Genomic DNA, 17496 nt, shown 5'->3' on the forward strand with positions numbered 1-17496 from the left:
GAAAATGAAAATCAAGTGGCTGTTTGTGATGCCTTGGGTTGCTTGTAAAGGTAGGGTGATCATCTCTGTGGTGATGGCAGAGCTGATGCCATCAGCATTTACTTCATAGAGTCTAAAAACCTGCCTCAGACTGGTCTCCTGCTTCTTGGCTGTCTTGGAAGCTAGGTGAGACCCTTCTGTCTTCATGCAAGTACAGCTTGTCCCAGCCCTGTCCTCTCACCATAGTGGTGACAGGCTTGCTGTTAAGCAGGTGGGTGCCATAGTGGTGACAGGCTTGCTGTTAAGCAGGTGGGTGCAGTCTCTGCCTTGGACCTGTGCTGACTCCTGGGCAGCCACTGCAGCCTCACTGAGGTGGAAGGTGCTTCACCCTGGACAAGGATGAAGCCAGGACTGAAGATGGCATCTCTGCAAATTGCATCCTTTAAATGCACCCTCTGCTACTGTGCTGAATGAGTGCCTAGTGCCCACACACCTGTGGCTGTGCCACTATTGATGATGATGATGGCAGGGCAAGGTGCAGGCCTGTCTTGCTTTCCTGGTATGAACTTAGGGCTTCAGACTGACAACTTCAGAACCAGGAAAGCAAGAACACAAAGTCATCACTGCTACTACCAGTGCTTGGGTACTAGCACTAGAGAAATTACTGCTTAAAAAAAAGGGGGGGGGGGAGGAAAAAAACCCACACAAGGCTTTTTTTCCTTTTTTCCAAAGAAAGCTTTAATTTTAACAAGACAGGAAGCTGCACAAAGAGAGCTACCGCAGGTTTTTTTTTTTGTACAACAGCTTAAAACTATCTACACCAGTACATGTGGAGTAGAGGACCCCTTCCCTTTAAGAAACAGTCTGCTCATGGGGGACTTGGCCTTGCAAAGGCCAGCTAACTTCACCTGGAGATTGCAGTCCATCCTGTACCAGGCTGCAAGCTGTTATCTCATACACAAAGTCAAAGCAGCAGTAGGAGGGAGTGAGGACACTGAAGACAAAAATTCTCCCCAGGAAAAACAAGACTTCCTTTTAAAGAGGTGTTTGCTTTTCTCCCCTGCTCTTCCTGAAAGGAATATGGCCTGTTTGAAGTAAAACCGGCCTGTTTCAAAAAGCAGTGGAAGGTTCTTCCAGTTTTACACATCAGACTAACCCCAAGCATCGTGAGCTGGAGCCAAGCATGCCAGGGAACCTGCCCCAGCCCCTGTGATGTCTCCAGCATTCCCAGCCCTGCAGTGACCACAGCTGGCCAGTGTCACAAGGCCCCTAAAAGCTTCCCTTGTTTCCATGCTGGACAACAGGGCATGAATCCTCATCCTTCCACTTTGCAGAGGCATCCAGCTCTGCTGTGATGGTGTGGGTGGCATCTCCCTGCTCCACTTTGCCCCAGCTGCAGCAGGCCTAGGACCACCTCCCCCTCCCTTGCCTGAGCCCTGGGGTGGGCAGAAGCAGCGGTGCAGAGCCCAGACTGCTCAAGTCAGGCACAGGATGATTATCTCAGCACCATATAGGCCCCCTTTACCTCCTCCATGTCACCACCGCCACAGCTGCTAAAATACAAAGCTTTGCAGTTGCACAGTGCCACCTGTTAGACAGCAGGCGCTGGAGTAGGTGGCTGTCAGCTGGGAGCACATTAAAAAGTAGAGTCATTGCACCTCCAAGGTATCAACCATAAGAGAGCTTCTGTTTCAAGCCTAGCAGTCTCCTTCAGCTCAAGAACAGAAATATAAAGATTGCCTCTGCTCCTTTCCAGGCTGCAGGACTGTAACCAGCTTAGGCCAGGGGCCAGAAAACAGCCAGCACTTTCCCTTGCATAAGGAAGCGTATTAATTTCCTGGCTGACACCAGAGCCCTCTGTGTCCTTCCAGTGCAGAGCATGCACCGGAGGCGATAGGGAAGAGGCTTCATCAGATGGGGAAGCAAAACCCAAAGGCTCCCACCTGATTGCTTTGAACTTTGAACCGGGGAGGGGGGGGTGTCAAATCCCAAGCAAGGAAAGAGGCAACTGGAGTTTCTATTTAAAACCATCCTAACCAAAAATTCAGGTAAATTGTCCAACAGGAAAGGAGAAAAAAAATATATATCAACCTCAAACAGTAAGACTCCAATTGGCATTTGTAACCATCCAACCAGACAGCAAGAGAAGGGAGGAGCTGAGTCTGGCAATGCCACCCCATCGCCCCAGGCTCCAGCCCAGCGCAGCCTGCCAGCGTCCCATCCTCTTCGCAGCACAGGGGCCCGTGAGGATCCGCTGCTCAGCCATTCCCATGGGAAGGGGGCAAAGAGCATCCTCCCTCCGCTGCCCCTCCGCCGAACATCTCTCCCACCACCTGCCCGCCCTCAGTTCTCGCCCGTCTGGACGTACTCCTCGGCAGCCTTCGACACGGTGCTCAGGTACTGCCAGCTGAGGGCTGCCAGGAGCATGGCGCACGACAGGTAGATGGGGGAGTAGTGGTGACGCGACGCCATGGGGCCGCTGGGCAAGCTCATGGCACGGATGGAGGCGATGATCTGCTGCGTCTTGTTGGACGAAGGGTCCGTGCTCGGTATCTTCTGGTAGATCTGGGGAGAGGTAAAGAGAAACAACTGTTTTTGCCCCAAGGCTGGGGAGGGGAATGGGACCACCACATGGATGAGGAAGCCTCAGAGCACTGTCTTCTCAAGCGTAACCTCACCGAGGGAGTGCCAAAAGCTGCATGTGAAGCAAGATCCAGCTGAAAGGGATGTCGGGATGCAGCAAGGGCAGTTTCCCATTTCCCTTGAGAAGTGCATTAAGCCAGGCAGCCTCTTGAGGGCACCCCATGATGGGAGATGGGCCACACAGCCCCAGGCCCAACCCCCGGGCTATCAGCCACAACTGGTGTTGCTGGGATGAGTGGTTCTTGCCCAGCAATCCTCCCGGCTGATGTGCTGTAACCCACCCCAAACCAGTGAGGACACATCAGCATTACCAGCAATCAGTGTGATTACCAGGAGATAGCCATCTCGATCAGATAACTGCATGCTCTTCCATACATCTGCATGAGCCTAAGGGGAGGTTTACACAAGAGGAGACAACCTTACCCCTCCCAAAGCAAACCTACCCACCCCAACAAGAGTTGAACATCTCCCACCCACTGCTCCTCTAGGGCTTCTCTAAGATCCACTGTGGTGACTCCACCTTTGACTCGATCTCTGTGTCGACAGATGACATGCGAAGAAAAGCAGGTATCCCCACAATCCCCACAGTTACTAAGCATCATCCCTCTGGAAACACCATTGTCTGAGAGAACAACAGTTGTCTGAGCTTCTTAGCAGGGCCTTCCTCAGGGCTGAGTATCGCTGTCCTTCGTCATGGGGGTCAGCCTGCCCACAAAGGAAGCCCTAATAACCCATGACTCAGGGTTTGCCTGACAGAGAAGTGATGTCTTTTCATTTAACAGCCCTCACTGAATTTTTTTCCCATGAATCCATTCACCAGTTGTTTTTGCATGTGAACTTTCAGCATCCACAGCACCCTGAAGCCAGCAGTCACACTGCTTGAACAGCCTGTGAAGAGCCGCCCTCTTTTACTCTTCGCCATACACACAAGAAAACAAAAAGCATATCGCATCGCTAGCTGCAACTATGTCAGTGGGGTATGATGCAACTTGCTTAGAAGAACTATGTTGCTAGAACAGTTTTCTGTGCCTGCTTCAGTCCAGGCAGTGAAACTCTGGCTCTGTGAAAGTTGACTCATCTTGTTCTGGACCGGAAGGAAGATAAGACCTCAGTCACTGCCTCCTAAGGCAGGCACAAGGGTACATTTACGGGAATACATCAGGGCACTGACTGGGATGTTTAGCACCCCATGCTCATGCTTGCTCTTTCTAGGTGGCAGGAAATGGAAGCAGCCACCTCCAGAAGCTGATTGCTGCTGCCCAGCTGCTTCACAGCCCTGCCTATAGACTGCTTTTTGAAAGCATCCTCCTATATTTCCCCACTGCCTGCTAACTTTGTGCCCTGTCACTTTATGCTAAACCTATTCAAAGGGACCATTGGCTTCATGATGAAAGTCAAGGAAAGCTGAAGCTGCACCTCAAGGTGAAGCAGCAGGATCTGGTCATATTCACACCAGCAAAGTTGCCCTCTGAAATGTGGCAGTCGCATCTAAACTGCCTGTTGGCAATGGTCCTTGATATGTCCTAACTCTTGAATTGTTTTGCAGCACCACTTAGTCGCTCCAGGCCAAACCCACGCCACGGATTACAGTGCCTCAGCACCACTGAAATGACTAGTATAGACATAACCTAAGAATTGACAGATTCAAGGACAAATCCCATCCCAGAATCTCCCATATCCAAGTGGCCTTGTTCTTCACCCGGGACCTCCTGGTTTCAGTCACATTCTGCAATTGCAGCTCAAGCAAAATGACAGGTACTAAGGGCAGAGAAGGGTCTTCAAGGGACTACCAAATCCACACCAAGAGCGTGTACAGCCATAAGCTGTTCAAAGCAAACTACTCAACCTACCTCTTCCACATACTGGTACATGATGGCTTTCACAGCCTGTATGTTTGTGGCATCCATCATTAGAGTGACAGCTTGTCCCTTCCGGATCTTCACTACACCCCTGAACACCTGCTTGTTGTTATAGCAGGCAGCCAGAGTGGCAATAGCCATCACCTAAGGAGACACATAAAGAAGAGCCCTCACTACTTTGCGAGGAACTTGCCAAGGGAATAATCTTGGTCCTAGTGAATCAATGGCAAAACACTCTGGAGTGGAGCCAAGATCTCGCCTACAGCATAAACAACAGGCATCAGGAAAGAGAGACAGAAGAAGAGGAGAATAAAACAGGCTAATACTGACATGACACATAGTCCTGCTCCCAAGCTCTCATCAGCAGGGCTGCAGACAATGAAGAAGAGATCCCGTTAAGCCACCTGAAAGCAGCAACTTACTTGAGGGATAGCACAGAAGTTGAAGACACTTTGGTTTTTCAGGCGAGATAAGTACATGAGAACATCAGGAACATGGTGGAGAGCGTTGGTGATCAGCTCATTCAGACACTGGACGGCCATATCAATGTTCTCTGGTCTGGCAAGATCTGAGAGCTTCTTGGCGTATCTGCTCCAAACCTGAGCACCAAGACAAAGACTCACAAGTTGGAAGGTACATTCATGCCATAAGATGGACAGCAGCAGAGTTTGAGGTCTAGGATACCAAAAAGAACCAGAGATCCATGAAAGCCTTGAAGAAGCAAGGCTTATTAGGCTAAAGAAAAGAAGGAAAGAAGGTCTCCAGAGACATGAGAATGGCCTTCATATACAGAAACAGTAAAGAAGAAAGCAACTCATCTTCACACATTCTCTAGGTAGGGCAAAGAAAAGATCGTTCACACATCAGGCTGGACATAGGAAATGTTTTATGAGACAGGTCAGCCCTGTAATACATTGTGTGCGGAAGGAAAGAGAATTTGCTGTCCTTGTAGGGCTTTCAGAACAGTCGGACAAGCATTTGTCAGGCATAGGCAGAGCTGATCCTGTCTTTGGGAATGGGCTAGGTAACCTCTTGGGATCTCCCTCAGTCTTACTCTCCCTCGTTCCTAGAACTAACAAGGGAGGGGAAACAAGCTGTCCAATAAGCTCTTGGCAGTGTGGGGGGACATCATCTTGTCACCACATCTGTACCTATATGATTCTAGATAGATGTGGAACTTGTTAGTCAGCTGTCGTTTGAAGAACTCTTGTTATCAGCGAGGTGCATAGGACTGTTACCATTTGTCATGTAACAGAGCTTTACTGTACAGTCTTAATGAAATTAAACTAGACAGTCAAATCTCTCCTGTTAACTTTGACTTAAAGAGACAAGGCAGAGGCTACAGTTGTAGCTGTGCAGCTTCTGCTATGCACCCTGTGATGCATTTGAGACAGGTGTCCTGGAAAGCACGGCTGGCTAGCTACATCCATTAGAGACCTCACACAGAAGTACAAAGACTGCCAGGGAACATGAACAAACTCACAAAAGCTGTGGAATCCCACAGTCAGGTTTTTTTCCAAAGGAAATTCTAGCAGGAACTCTCATAACAGGATGTTGCAACTAACTATTAGAGCAACAATGGTATCTTCAGTCTTTGCATCCAAGCTGTTCTTAGCACAGTACAAGCATTCCCTAAGGAGGCACAGTAGAAATGCTTGTCCAAAAGCAGCATTTTCCCTTACCTCTCTGGGCCAGAATTCCCTTCCTTCCAGCTGATCCTCCAGATAGTCACGAATGATGTTGGTTTTCTGCAGGAAGAGGCCCATGGAATTTGCCAGTTCTGTGTCTTGTCCAACGATAGGATCTTCTAGCTCTGATGCAGAGAAGAGACGGGAGAGGCCTATCCCCACCAGCCCAGCAACGTAGTGACAATACTGAGAGGTGCCAAGAGGGGAAGAGAAAGAAAAACAATGCAAAATAAGCAGTTACAAACCAGCTGTCTGCTTACTACAGACGTTTTATGGAATTAACACCCAGGTGTCATTTATTGTGTGATTTCTGCAAGTTTTTGTTGTCCTCCTTGCGATGTCTCAACTTTCCCAAGCCCAAACTTCACCAAGGATTTGTCCCTGCCAACGTTACCTTCCAAAAAGCCTCCAAATCGCCCACAGGGGAACAGCTGCTAAAATGACAGGTCATGCAGAACACGTGCTAGTGGGCGACTTCAAAATGCACGGAGGAAAGGGAAGACTGACTGCATTTCAATAAGCAGCCAGGCCAGCAAAGCAGAGGAATACAGGAACATCTCTATCCTTATTTAATGAGCTCCAGGGCCAAGAGAAGACCTAGCAATAATCCATATAATCATCATGTTAGCCACAGGACCAGCAGCTGCAATCTCTCAAAGCCTTTTCAGGCCCACACAGCCTCCCTCACCCAGCCGAACCCACTTCCCACAGGAATGCTTTGACTGCTAGGCACTGCCAGCTTTTCGCCCAGAGAAAGCGTGGATCTGAAAAACAAGTTTCAGGTTCCTGGATGTGAATTCTTTGTTGGAGGAGGCATCTCCACCCAGCCTGGAGCCAATCTCACTCCTCAAAGCTGCCTGAGACCTAGTCCCTTGGTGTTCCCTGCTGTTTCTTCATTCCCGACACTGCTCCTGCTCCAGCGCATTCTGTGACAAGATCAAATACCCAACCCGCTGCCAGGCTACCAGTGAAGTCTTCCACACCTGCCTTCATTCACAGCTGCCCTGGATTAAGGAACAGCTCACCATGGGAAGGGAAGCTGTACATGCAAACCTACAGGCTTCAACAAGGCTACTGTACTGTTCACGTTCCATCTGCTCTCGTGTCCAGATTGACTCACCTTATCCCACTCGTGCTGAGAGTCCACCTTCTTCTCCAAGAACTCTGCCATCCCAACGCCCATCTTGTGACAAATATCTGAAATCACGTCCTGATACACCTTCGACAGGTTCCGAAACTCCGAGGAAATCTACAGCACGAACCACCGAGAGAAAACAAAGACAATTGTCAGGAGAAAAAGCAGATCTCAACATTTATTAACAGACCAGAAGATGACTGTTTACCAGGCCGTTATCCTCCTCTGGCTAGAGATCTAGGACAACTCCCACAAAGAGAGCAATTTCAAGGCCCTTAAAGTACAGGCTCATTATGTTCTGAATCTAAACAGTATCATCTTTGGCAGCAGATCAGACATGGCAGTATCTTTGGTAAGACTATGTGGCCTTGGACTGGTATCATCTGGGAGTTACAGGACAAAACTAGTTACACTTGGTGCACAGAGTTGTTTTTTGTCATTTATGAGAGAGCCCCATCAAACCAACCACCGGAAAAGAAAGCGAAGGTTTCTGGTGCTCTGTTCTCCCTAGCCTTTTCCAGCTCTGGCTCTGTAGGGCACATGAGCACCCTTTGCGCAATTGGGAGGGCATCAAGCAACAGAGGATGCAGAAGATCCTTCTCCTGCATCTCCAATAACATGCTTCAGTGACTCAGTTGTTGTCAAAGTAAATAAAAACTGCATCCTCCCTGCTCCCAAAACTGCAGAGCATCTGGTCACCAGCTTTCATTGCACTTTTGTCTCCTGAACTCTTCCTCCACCAGCGGGTAACCACAGCCAGCCCAGTGTGTGTGTCTGAAAAAGGGAGCGATCTGAATGACTGCAACCAAGACATGAACACAAACACAGCTCCAGGCTCTACTCCTAACTCCATCCATTGCTGCTGGCATGTCCTCATCCTGTGTCTCAGTCTCCCTGCCTGTAAAATGAGAATGCTGACTCTGCTTCAGTCTCAACAGCTTGAATCCACTAAACGGAGAAGCACTGACTGTGAATACATCTCTACCAAATAGTATTAAAATCAAACCTGAACAGGAACTCTGACTGGCACAGTTGGTAACACTCACAAACCAAGAGACAACAACGAAGTTCTCTAAATACCTTTCCAATAGAAAAGCTCTCCTGAAGTAACAAACCATTGGCAAACCTACCACGTCACTGCTTCTTAAACAGATTTTTTTAAAAAACAGCTGTTCTTGATTAATGCGAGCCACAGCAAAACTGCAGTGTCCACCGATGGTCAGTCCCTGTGCTTTCACTAAAACCAAACATAATGAATCCCCACCTGATAGAGCCTAACCTTGTCTTTCGGTCACAGCATCTCTTTTTTTGGCTCTCAGCTTGACCACTCTCCTCCAGGATGACTGGCCAGACCGCTTTCTTTCCCTGCTGTGGGTACGGCACACCTGCAGAAACTCAGAGGTGCTGCAAGATGCTGCACCTCAGAGCAGCAACACTCTGATCACGCCATCTTCACTGAAACCCAGCAGGAGCCAGAGCTGCTGCCTGGGACAAGTAGTGCTGTCCCAGCACTGCTGCATGCATCTCCAGCCCATACAGCACAGGTCCACAACCCTACAGCTACCTCCAGACTAGTAAATTAAATAATTACAGAGCACAGGCTCCATCACCTACGCAGTTAGGTTGTTAGCGTAGCCCCTGATGTGATTTTGACTCAGGTCAACTACAACCAACCCAAACATTCCTCAGGCAGAGTTTAGGGATTAGCATGGGCCAGAAAGCATTTCTCAAGGATAGTTTGGGATGCAGCCATGATATTCTGGAAGCTAAGAGAGTTTAACAGTTTGGACAAGGCCAGACTGTGCCAGCTGGCCTAAGGGTCAGAGAAAGGACCTTAATACTGTTTAGTTCACCAGCAGAGAGGTAGGCTTTCTATACTAAATGGAAGGATCCTGTATGGTTATGAACTGGGAAGAAGTTTTTTATTTGATATGCTACACTAAAGGATCTCCGGACTCCTATAAATCAAGAGCAGAGTTTGCAGGACCACTGCAAACATTGCTCCCTCTGCAGCGGGATGCCAAACAAGCTTTCCTCATCTCCCTATCTGTTATGGGTAACAGGATAGCAAACTCATAAAATACACAAGCTCTACAGCACTGGGAAACAAAATAAACCATTCTCTGCAATGCGATACTCGTTTACCCTTCCAGCAGCAGAGGCAAAATGCTATTTCTAGAGTTGGCACTTTCAGAGAGTCAGGTATCTCTGGCTTATATACAGAGCTGCACAGTGTTTATTTTGTTTACTCCAGCTGTGCATCCTGCCCCACGTGCACATGACTTGCCCTCCACACACAACTCAGACACCCTATCGCAGTGGCTACACAGCTTCCTGGGTAGAAAAAATGCACAGGCTCTTCTTTTAAATCACTGCTCTCCATATAACAGCTGAGAAACACTCAATTCCAGTTATTTAGCTGTAGAGATAATTAACTCTCTTCTGCTCTGCTTCCCATGTTTGGGCATGCAGAGGAGTACCAGCTAACTCCCAAGCAAACATCAGCAATTCCCACTCCTTCACTAAGGCCAGTAAGAGATGTTTCTAGGGGAAAAAAATGGGTTACAATGACTGGCCAACAACTAGATTTGCAACTTGCTTCAAAGCAAACCCTAACATTTAGCAACCACATGAGCTCCGTCACCCAAAAACTTATCTCCCACTTCCTCCTCCTTCTGAAGAGCTATTGGGTCATCAGGGACTGAACAGGCTCAGGGAGACCTGAAGCAAGGAGGTGGATGCCTTACCGTTGGGAAGTCCTCAAGCACCTGCCGGTCCTTCTCCTTGCTTTCCATGTATTTCCACTCCGGTTGATAGAGATAGGAGTGGAACTCGTGCAGCATTGGGACCTTTATGTCCAAGCTGATGGTCATGTCATCCTCTATGGTGTCCAGAGCACGGAGAACTAGGTAGAATATGCACACGGCATGTCTGGAGGGAGAAGAAACAATAATCCCTTAATCGGGACCGCCTATTACACAGGATGAACAGCTTAAGTTAATCGCGCAGCCCTTGCCAGAGACATTTCCAGCTCAGCATGATACACACAGACCCTGCCAGGTTGTTGATGCCTTTGGGACAATGTAATAACACGCACTACCAGCCCAACTCACACGCACTTCACGTGATATGGGCCCATGGTAATTCAGCCACTGAGCATAAGGGAAATGGGTAATTTCCCATTTCCCAAAATTCATTGACCCCCCCAACCTTTTTTTTTTTTTCCCCTAAAATCATAAAGTCTATGCTACAGTTTGGAAGCCAGCTTGTGTCAAAGGAGACTCACGCCCAATCCTTCCTCCACCACAGACATACGGTGCTTCGGTTTCCCCACACCTGATCTGGGGACAGTGGCTGTCCCCTACACCATGCAGGAATGTAAAAATAAATGCATTAGGCAGGAGTTGCTCAAATGTCAGGATAACATGAGCACGCAAGTTAGAGACAGAAAGGAGACACCTCTCAGGACAATAAACGAGCATTTTCACTGGATTAGGCACCAACAGCAATACTTCCAGTCTATGTTATTCGGTCACCTTGAACCTTTACTGACTTTGAGTGATTTACGAGCCTCCACAAAAACTCGTAACAGGCTGAGCTCTGTCAAACCTGCAGCATGCAAGACCTGGGTTAGGAAACCCAGATTTCTCCTTCACGTAGAGAATTACTGCACAGCCTTTTGGTTTCTAACATACGTATCAGGGAAGGAAAAGGCTCGTAAGAACTCTCTGGGCAGCGTATTGCACTGCCAGAGCCAAATCTGCAGGCGTAACCCGTCTCTATGCCAGCGCTCGCTAGGACCCAGGGGGATAGAGACTGAAGTCTGTTTACAGCAAAAAGCAAATGCAGAATAAAGCAGGGGGAGAATAAAGCAGGTGGACTATTCCTACCATTTCCCACCCTCTGCACGCAGTGCCCTTTCAGGCTATTTTGAGGGGAGGAGCAAGGAGGCCCTTTACTGTGCAGCAGAAATGTTAGGACAAGCAGCTGGAAGCACAAAAGAGACCGTGCTTCTCTCCTATCTCCTTGCAACAAAACACAGGAGCCAAGATCCCGGCATGCTCCAGCCCACGTGTTTAAGCACCACTGCAGGAGCCCATCCAGCCCGGCTGGAGAAGTCCTCTTGCTCCCACCTTGTCCACCCAACTTCCAGATTCCTGCAGCTGAGGCAAAAAACTCCGGATTTTGACGAATACTGGCTCTGACTCCAGGATTTATACACACAATTTTCTGCCTCTTAATGAGCACAGTGATACTTCAAAGAGATGATGCACTGATTAATTATATGGCAAATGGTAGCTGGTTTGTACTGCTTGAGCCCTAATTATTAGGTGAAAGCGCTGGTCTCCTGGGATGACAACATACAGGGAATGATTAAGCAGCCAGGGAAAACTAACAGGCTCTTGGAACCATCACTGTTGAATGCAACTTTTCCTTTTAATTAAAGGGTATTTAGTAAAGTACAATCTAGGATAGAGCATTAGCTGAACTCTGCTAGGCAGAAAAAGAAAAGGACAATGGTAAAGCAAGTCTTCATTTAGGAATAACTGCCAGGGTTTTTCTGAAAGCTGTCTGGGGCATACTTTCCTATCACCACGCACCCGAGTGCTCACCAGCAGTTCCCTCCCACCTTCCTCTTTCTCCACAAGACAGTTTTTTCCATTTCAGCCAGGCTGCAAACATTCACCCAACTTGTTACAAGCGCCCAGGACTCCTACACCTTTTTAGCTGCTCCCACGCTAACTTCCACCAGCAGTAACCAAGAGCAGAGCACAAGCTGAAATGCCTCCTTGGAAACACCTACGCACATCTATACGATACCCAAGGGAAAAATCCAGCAGTAATTCCAGAGCCCAACATGGTTAAAACATTTCTTTAATCCCTCTTTCACCTCCAAGCCTTAAATCTGCATGCCCAGCTTTCATCACTTCCCGAATTTAGCTCTGTGTTAATTTGACCAAATGGAACATATGATCGAAAAAAAAAAAAGTGTGAACATGCTCTGTACAGGTTTTGCAGTTTTTCACTGCAAGCTTCTTCCCAGGCATGCAGAAACACCATGGTTCAAGCCTCTTGAGGCTGGGCTCCAGTCCCATGGCCGTCCGGGGGCTTGATCAAACCAACAAAGCATTGGGGTCCTCGCCAGAAAACATCTGCACCGTTTTCTTTAGCAAGAGGAGACACTGGCATTATTTCCCCTTCATGCAACTTATCTGGTGGGCAAAGCATTCACTTCTAGTGCAACTTCCAGTGCCCTAGTCTGCAGACTCTTGGGTCCAAGCACTTGTCCAGAAGCCCTGTTTTCCCTTCAGAAACTCTCCTGGGAGCAGGGATGAGAACCAGGGACTCTCCTCAGCAGTAAGCAAGAGATTCACATTTCCTCATCCTCTAAACAAGATTTCACCCCAAAGAAACTCCAAATGCAATTGCAGCACCAGACCTGCACCAACAGGCAGGGGACACCAGCCTTGCACACCTCAGGGCTTCAGGGGCTGTTTTGCATCATTTCGTTTTAACACATAGCCCATCACTTAGAGCTAGAAGTGGGGCCATGGTGTTCAGTTGAACTCCCGTTACAACATCAGTGGAAGCACTCCTCTGACGCGACGCTTAAGAATTAAGTTTTTCGGCAACCTTGCTGCTCCAGCTATGCTCAAATGCCATAAATCACATCCAACCTATTTTGCATTTCCCTCTTCTGTCCCTAAACTCTTCAGCAGACTTATTTTGCTTTGAAAATGAACTTCTTTTGATGCACTACAGAGCTGGCTGTAATTCAGCAGCAATCCCTGTGCAGCCATATGTTGCAAAGATCTGGCAATAGCTTTTTTTATGATGCCAGTTAGAAGCTGCCATAGCCTGAACGTAGGAAGCCGGTACCATCTGAGTTAAGATGTAAAGCAAGGATTGAGGACTGAAAAGACAAGATACAAGGAAGATAACCACAGGAAGATCAAGTCAGGCACACCACATGCAGACATTGCTACCAGGTTTCAGCACGCTTTATTGATTAATGTTTTTTGTTAATCTGTACATTAGCTAACATTCACAGGAGTATTAAGCAAAGAAGTTCAATTCTTGGCCCCACTCATACTACTCCATGCAACCCCGGCCAAGCCACTAATTTCTTTGCTTTTCCTGTGAAACAGACTGCAGACAACCACTTCACAAATGCTAGATGAGAACTACAGGACACGGTCCAGCACGCCAGACCAGGGGGCTCACAAACCCAACAGATAACCAGTGTCCAAGCTGGCTCACAAAGTGTTTCAGAAATGTCTAGTTATAGGAACCCCTACTCACAACTATTACCTGCGTTGGGATTAACTGGAGAAAGATCTACATACTGAAATCAGTAATTTCGGTATGAATGCAAGCAAATATTAAAAAAAAACAACCATGTTTGTGTCTGCACATGCACCAGACCTCGGGCGAGCTTATTCTGCATGCTCCGTTACTACTAGCATCTGAAACATTTCCTGAGCTGGTTTGCACAATTTGTCAAACATCTCAAACCACCACGTGGCAAACGCCAGAGGACCGCCCAGATGAAAGCGCAGGTTTTTGAGGCAGCCGCTCACAAACGCGCCTTTCATGCAGGGCCCAGACGTTTGGTCAGCCCCAGGTTTTCGCCTCCCTCCTGCCAGCGGTGGAGCGAGGCCTCCCTCCGCCCCATCCCGGCCGGCCAGACACCCAAAGGCCAGCTCAGATCCCAGCGCTGCCAGCGCACGCATTCCCCGGGTGTCACAAACAGCACGTAGGCTGGTGCTGCTTTAACTGTCTCCTGGCCGGGGACGCCGGCGCCTGTGAGGCTCGTGTTAACCACCCGGCACCCCAGCCCAGGGACCCAGGAGTCCTGCTGTCAGCGGGTAACACGTTAACCCTGCCCAGCTCAGTCAAGCAACTCGGGTGTCTTGCTGCATGGGGTTTTGGGGGTACATCGAGCATTTTCTGGACAGTTCAGGCAAAGAACCCCGGTGTCTGGGGCGTGTTGGACTGAGCACCCCTGGCCAGCTCAGCCCAGGATCTCCCACGTCCTGCTGCATAGGGTGGGTTTGCACTGATCACCCCTGGCCAGCCCAGTCCAGCACCCCGTGTCCTGCTGCATGGGGTGGGTTTGCATTGACCACCCCTGGCCAGCCCAGTCCAGCACCTCACATGCCCCTGCAAGGGATGAGGGTTGCATTGACCACCCCGTATCCTGCTGCATGAAGTTAGTTGCATTGACCACCTCGGCCCACCCAGCCCAGCACCCTGCATCCTGCTGCACTGGGTGGCGGCTGCATTGACCACCCTGACCCACCCAGCCCAGGACCCCCCGCGCCCTGCTGCATGGAGTAGGGGTTGCACCGACCACCCGGCATCCCGCTGCATGGGGTGGGGGTTGCACCGACCACCCCCAGCCAGCCCCACCCCAGGACCCCCCACATCCTGCTGCATGGAGTAGGGGTTGCACCGACCACCCGGCATCCTGCTGCATGGGGTGAGGGTTGCACGGACCGCCCCCAGCCAGCCCCACCCCAGGACCCCCCATGTCCTGTCGCACGGGGTGGGGGCTGCACAGACCACCCTGCGCCCCGCTGCACGGGGTGGGGGCTGCACCGACCACCCCCGGCCAGCCCGGCCCGCCCCCCCGCTCACCGCAGCTCGCCGTCGAGCGCCTGGATGACGGCGGCGAAGCTCCGGCTGGTCTGGTTGAGGTAGCGGTAGCAGGCGCGCAGGCCGGGTCCCAGCGAGTCCTGCGGGCAGAGCGCGGCGCGGCGCGGCGGCTGCAGGCGGGCGGCGGGCGGCGGCGGCGCGGGGGGGGCGGCTCCGCGCTGCGCCCCGCGCCCGCCGCCCCGCAGCCGCCCCAGCGCCCCCGCGCCCCGCGCAGAGCCGCCGCCGCCGCCCCCGGCCCCGGGGGGCCCCCGCGGCGGCGACAGCGCCAGCGTGCGCTTCAGCAGCGACACGGCCTTGGTGCTGGCCGCCATGCGGGCGCGGCGGCGGCGGCGGGGGCCGCGGCCCGCTCCGCCCCGAGCCCGCCGCCCGCCCCCTTAACCCGCTCGGCGCCCGCCCTGCCCTCCCCTGCCCTCCCCTCCGCGGCCGCCGGGAACGGCCGTGCGCGGACAGCGCCGGGCCACGGCGATGCACCGGGACCGGGAAGTGCAGGCAGAGCCCGAGCCTGGGCAATGCACCGGGACCGGGCCGTGCATGGACCGCGCCGGGCCAGGGCGATGCACCGGGACCGGGAAGTGCAGGCAGAGCCCGAGCCTGGGCAATGCACCGGGACCGGCCGTGCATGGACCGCGAGGAGCCAGAGCGATGCACCAGGACCGGGCGATGCTGGCAGAGCCCGAGCCTCTGCAATGCACCGGGACCGGGCCGTGCACGGCCAGCGCCAGGCCAGGGCACTGCAGCGGGACTGGGCGGTGCATGGACAGCGCCGGGCCAGGGCGGTGCACCGGGACCGGGCGGTGGAGGCAGAGGCCGAGCCTGTGCAATGCACCGGGACCGGGCCGGGCATGGACCGCGCCAGGCCAGGGCACTGCAGCGGGACCGGGCGGTGCATGGACAGCGCCGGGACACGGCGATGCACCGGGACTGGGAAGTGCAGGCAGAGCCCGGGCCTCTGCAATGCACCGGGACCGGGCCGTGCACGGCCAGCGCCAGGCCAGGGCACTGCAGCGGGACCGGGCGGTGCATGGACAGCGCCGGGCCAGCGCGATGCACCGGGACCGGGAAGTGCAGGCAGAGCCCGAGCCTGTGCAATGCACCGGGACCGGGCCGTGCATGGACAGTGCCTAGCCTGGACGATGCACCGGGCCATGGACAGCGCCGAGCCCGGGCGATGCACCAGGACCGGGCGATGCTGGCAGAGCCTGGAGCCTGTGCAATGCACCGGGACCGGACGATGCACCGGGACCAGGCGGTGCACGGACAGCGCCGAGCCAGGGCGATGCACCGGGACCGGGCGGCGCTGGCAGAGCTCGGAGCTTGTGCAATGCACCGGGCACGGGCGGTGCACCTGGCCATGGACAGCGCCGAGCCCATGCAATGCCCGGGGGCCGCGCGGTGCGTGCTCAGCGCCCAGCCTGTGCCACGCACCGGAGCCCGTGAAACGCACCGGGGCCCGGCGCTGCACGCAAACCCGGAGCCCCTGCATGCACAACCCGCGCGGCGGCGATGCCCCGCCCCCGCCACGCGCAGCCGCGCCGGGCGTGGCGACAGCGGCCCGCCAGCCCCGGGCATCGCCCCGCGGCGGGGAAGCTCAAATCACACGGAAAAACCGGCGCCCGCGCGTGGGGGGGCGGGGGGGCGCTCCCCGCGTGTCAGCGCTTCCCGCTCACCGGGTCGAGGCGCGGCATCACGGCGCGGTAGCCGCCCATCTTGAACCGCAGCAGGTGGTAGATGTCCTCGGGGTGGCCCAGCCATTTCTTCAGCAGCTCCATGGCGCCGCGCTGCTCCCGCCGCCGCCGCCACGCGCGCTCCCGCCGCCGCCACGCGCGCCGGTCCCCCGCGTGCCGCCCCCGCTTAATGAACCGGCGGGGGCGCGGCCAGAGATGGCCCCGCCCCCCGTGCGCCGCTCCGCCAATCGGCCCGCTCAGCCCATGGCTCGGTGGGCCGACGGCGGCGCCGATTGGGCGGCGTGCGCTCGTACCAGGAGAACGCCAGCCAATGGGGCGGCGGCACGGCTGGTGTGACGGCGGCCGGCCTGCGCTGACTGGGCGACGGCGCCCACCACAACACGCGAGGCGCCGGCTTTCTTAAAGGGGTCGCGGAGCCGGGAGGCAAGGACCGCCCTCTCCCGCGGCCCTGTCACGCACCGCAGCTCCCCCCGCACAGCTCCAACACCTCCACCGCACACAGACCCTCCCCCTAGCACGGCCCCCACTCACTGCCCCCTATCTAAACCCACCACCTCCCCCTCTCCCTACAGGGACACTACACACGCCAGAGACCCCCAACCGCCATTTCGCACCCCCCCCCCAAACCAACCGCCATTTCACACCCTAGCCCTCATGGGGTCCCAGGAGACCCCATCTCTCTTCCACAGGGCTCCCAGCCCCATAGCACCCTTCCTCCCTGGGGCTTCTGCCCCCTTCCTCCAGCAGCCCTGGCCTTTGCATGAGCAGCCCCCTCCAAACCTCAGCTGTGGGTAGGTGGGTTGTGCCCTTATTTATTTATTTATTTAATTATTAAGTCATCTGCCATC

At 53.1% G+C, this 17496-nt stretch overlaps 1 protein-coding gene across 1 annotated transcript; it reads right to left on the minus strand.

Moving 5' to 3' along the window:
* Positions 1-690: 690 nt before the first annotated feature.
* FDFT1 (farnesyl-diphosphate farnesyltransferase 1) lies at positions 691-16822 on the minus strand. The gene is made up of 8 exons (XM_064508281.1): positions 16631-16822; positions 14946-15043; positions 10052-10235; positions 7290-7418; positions 6164-6355; positions 4904-5080; positions 4473-4625; positions 691-2544 (listed from the first exon to the last, which is right to left on the minus strand). Exons 1-8 carry the CDS (start codon positions 16730-16732, stop codon positions 2323-2325), a joined length of 1257 nt encoding a protein of 418 aa, XP_064364351.1. The 5' UTR covers positions 16733-16822; the 3' UTR covers positions 691-2322.
* Between the last annotated feature and the right edge of the window lie 674 nt (positions 16823-17496).

Source organism: Dromaius novaehollandiae, chromosome 3 (assembly GCF_036370855.1).
Source record: "Dromaius novaehollandiae isolate bDroNov1 chromosome 3, bDroNov1.hap1, whole genome shotgun sequence".
NCBI lineage: Eukaryota > Metazoa > Chordata > Aves > Casuariiformes > Dromaiidae > Dromaius > Dromaius novaehollandiae.

Coding starts and splice junctions, on each gene's coding strand:
- FDFT1 (XM_064508281.1), bottom strand. CDS start 16,732: ATGGAGCTGCTGAAGAAATGGCTGGGCCACCCCGAGGACATCTACCAC. Junction 6,356..7,289: donor CTCAGCACGAGTGGGATAAG/GTGAGTCAATCT, acceptor GGCACCTCTCAG/TATTGTCACTACGTTGCTGG. Junction 2,545..4,472: donor TGTACCAGTATGTGGAAGAG/GTAGGTTGAGTA, acceptor ACCTCTCCCCAG/ATCTACCAGAAGATACCGAG.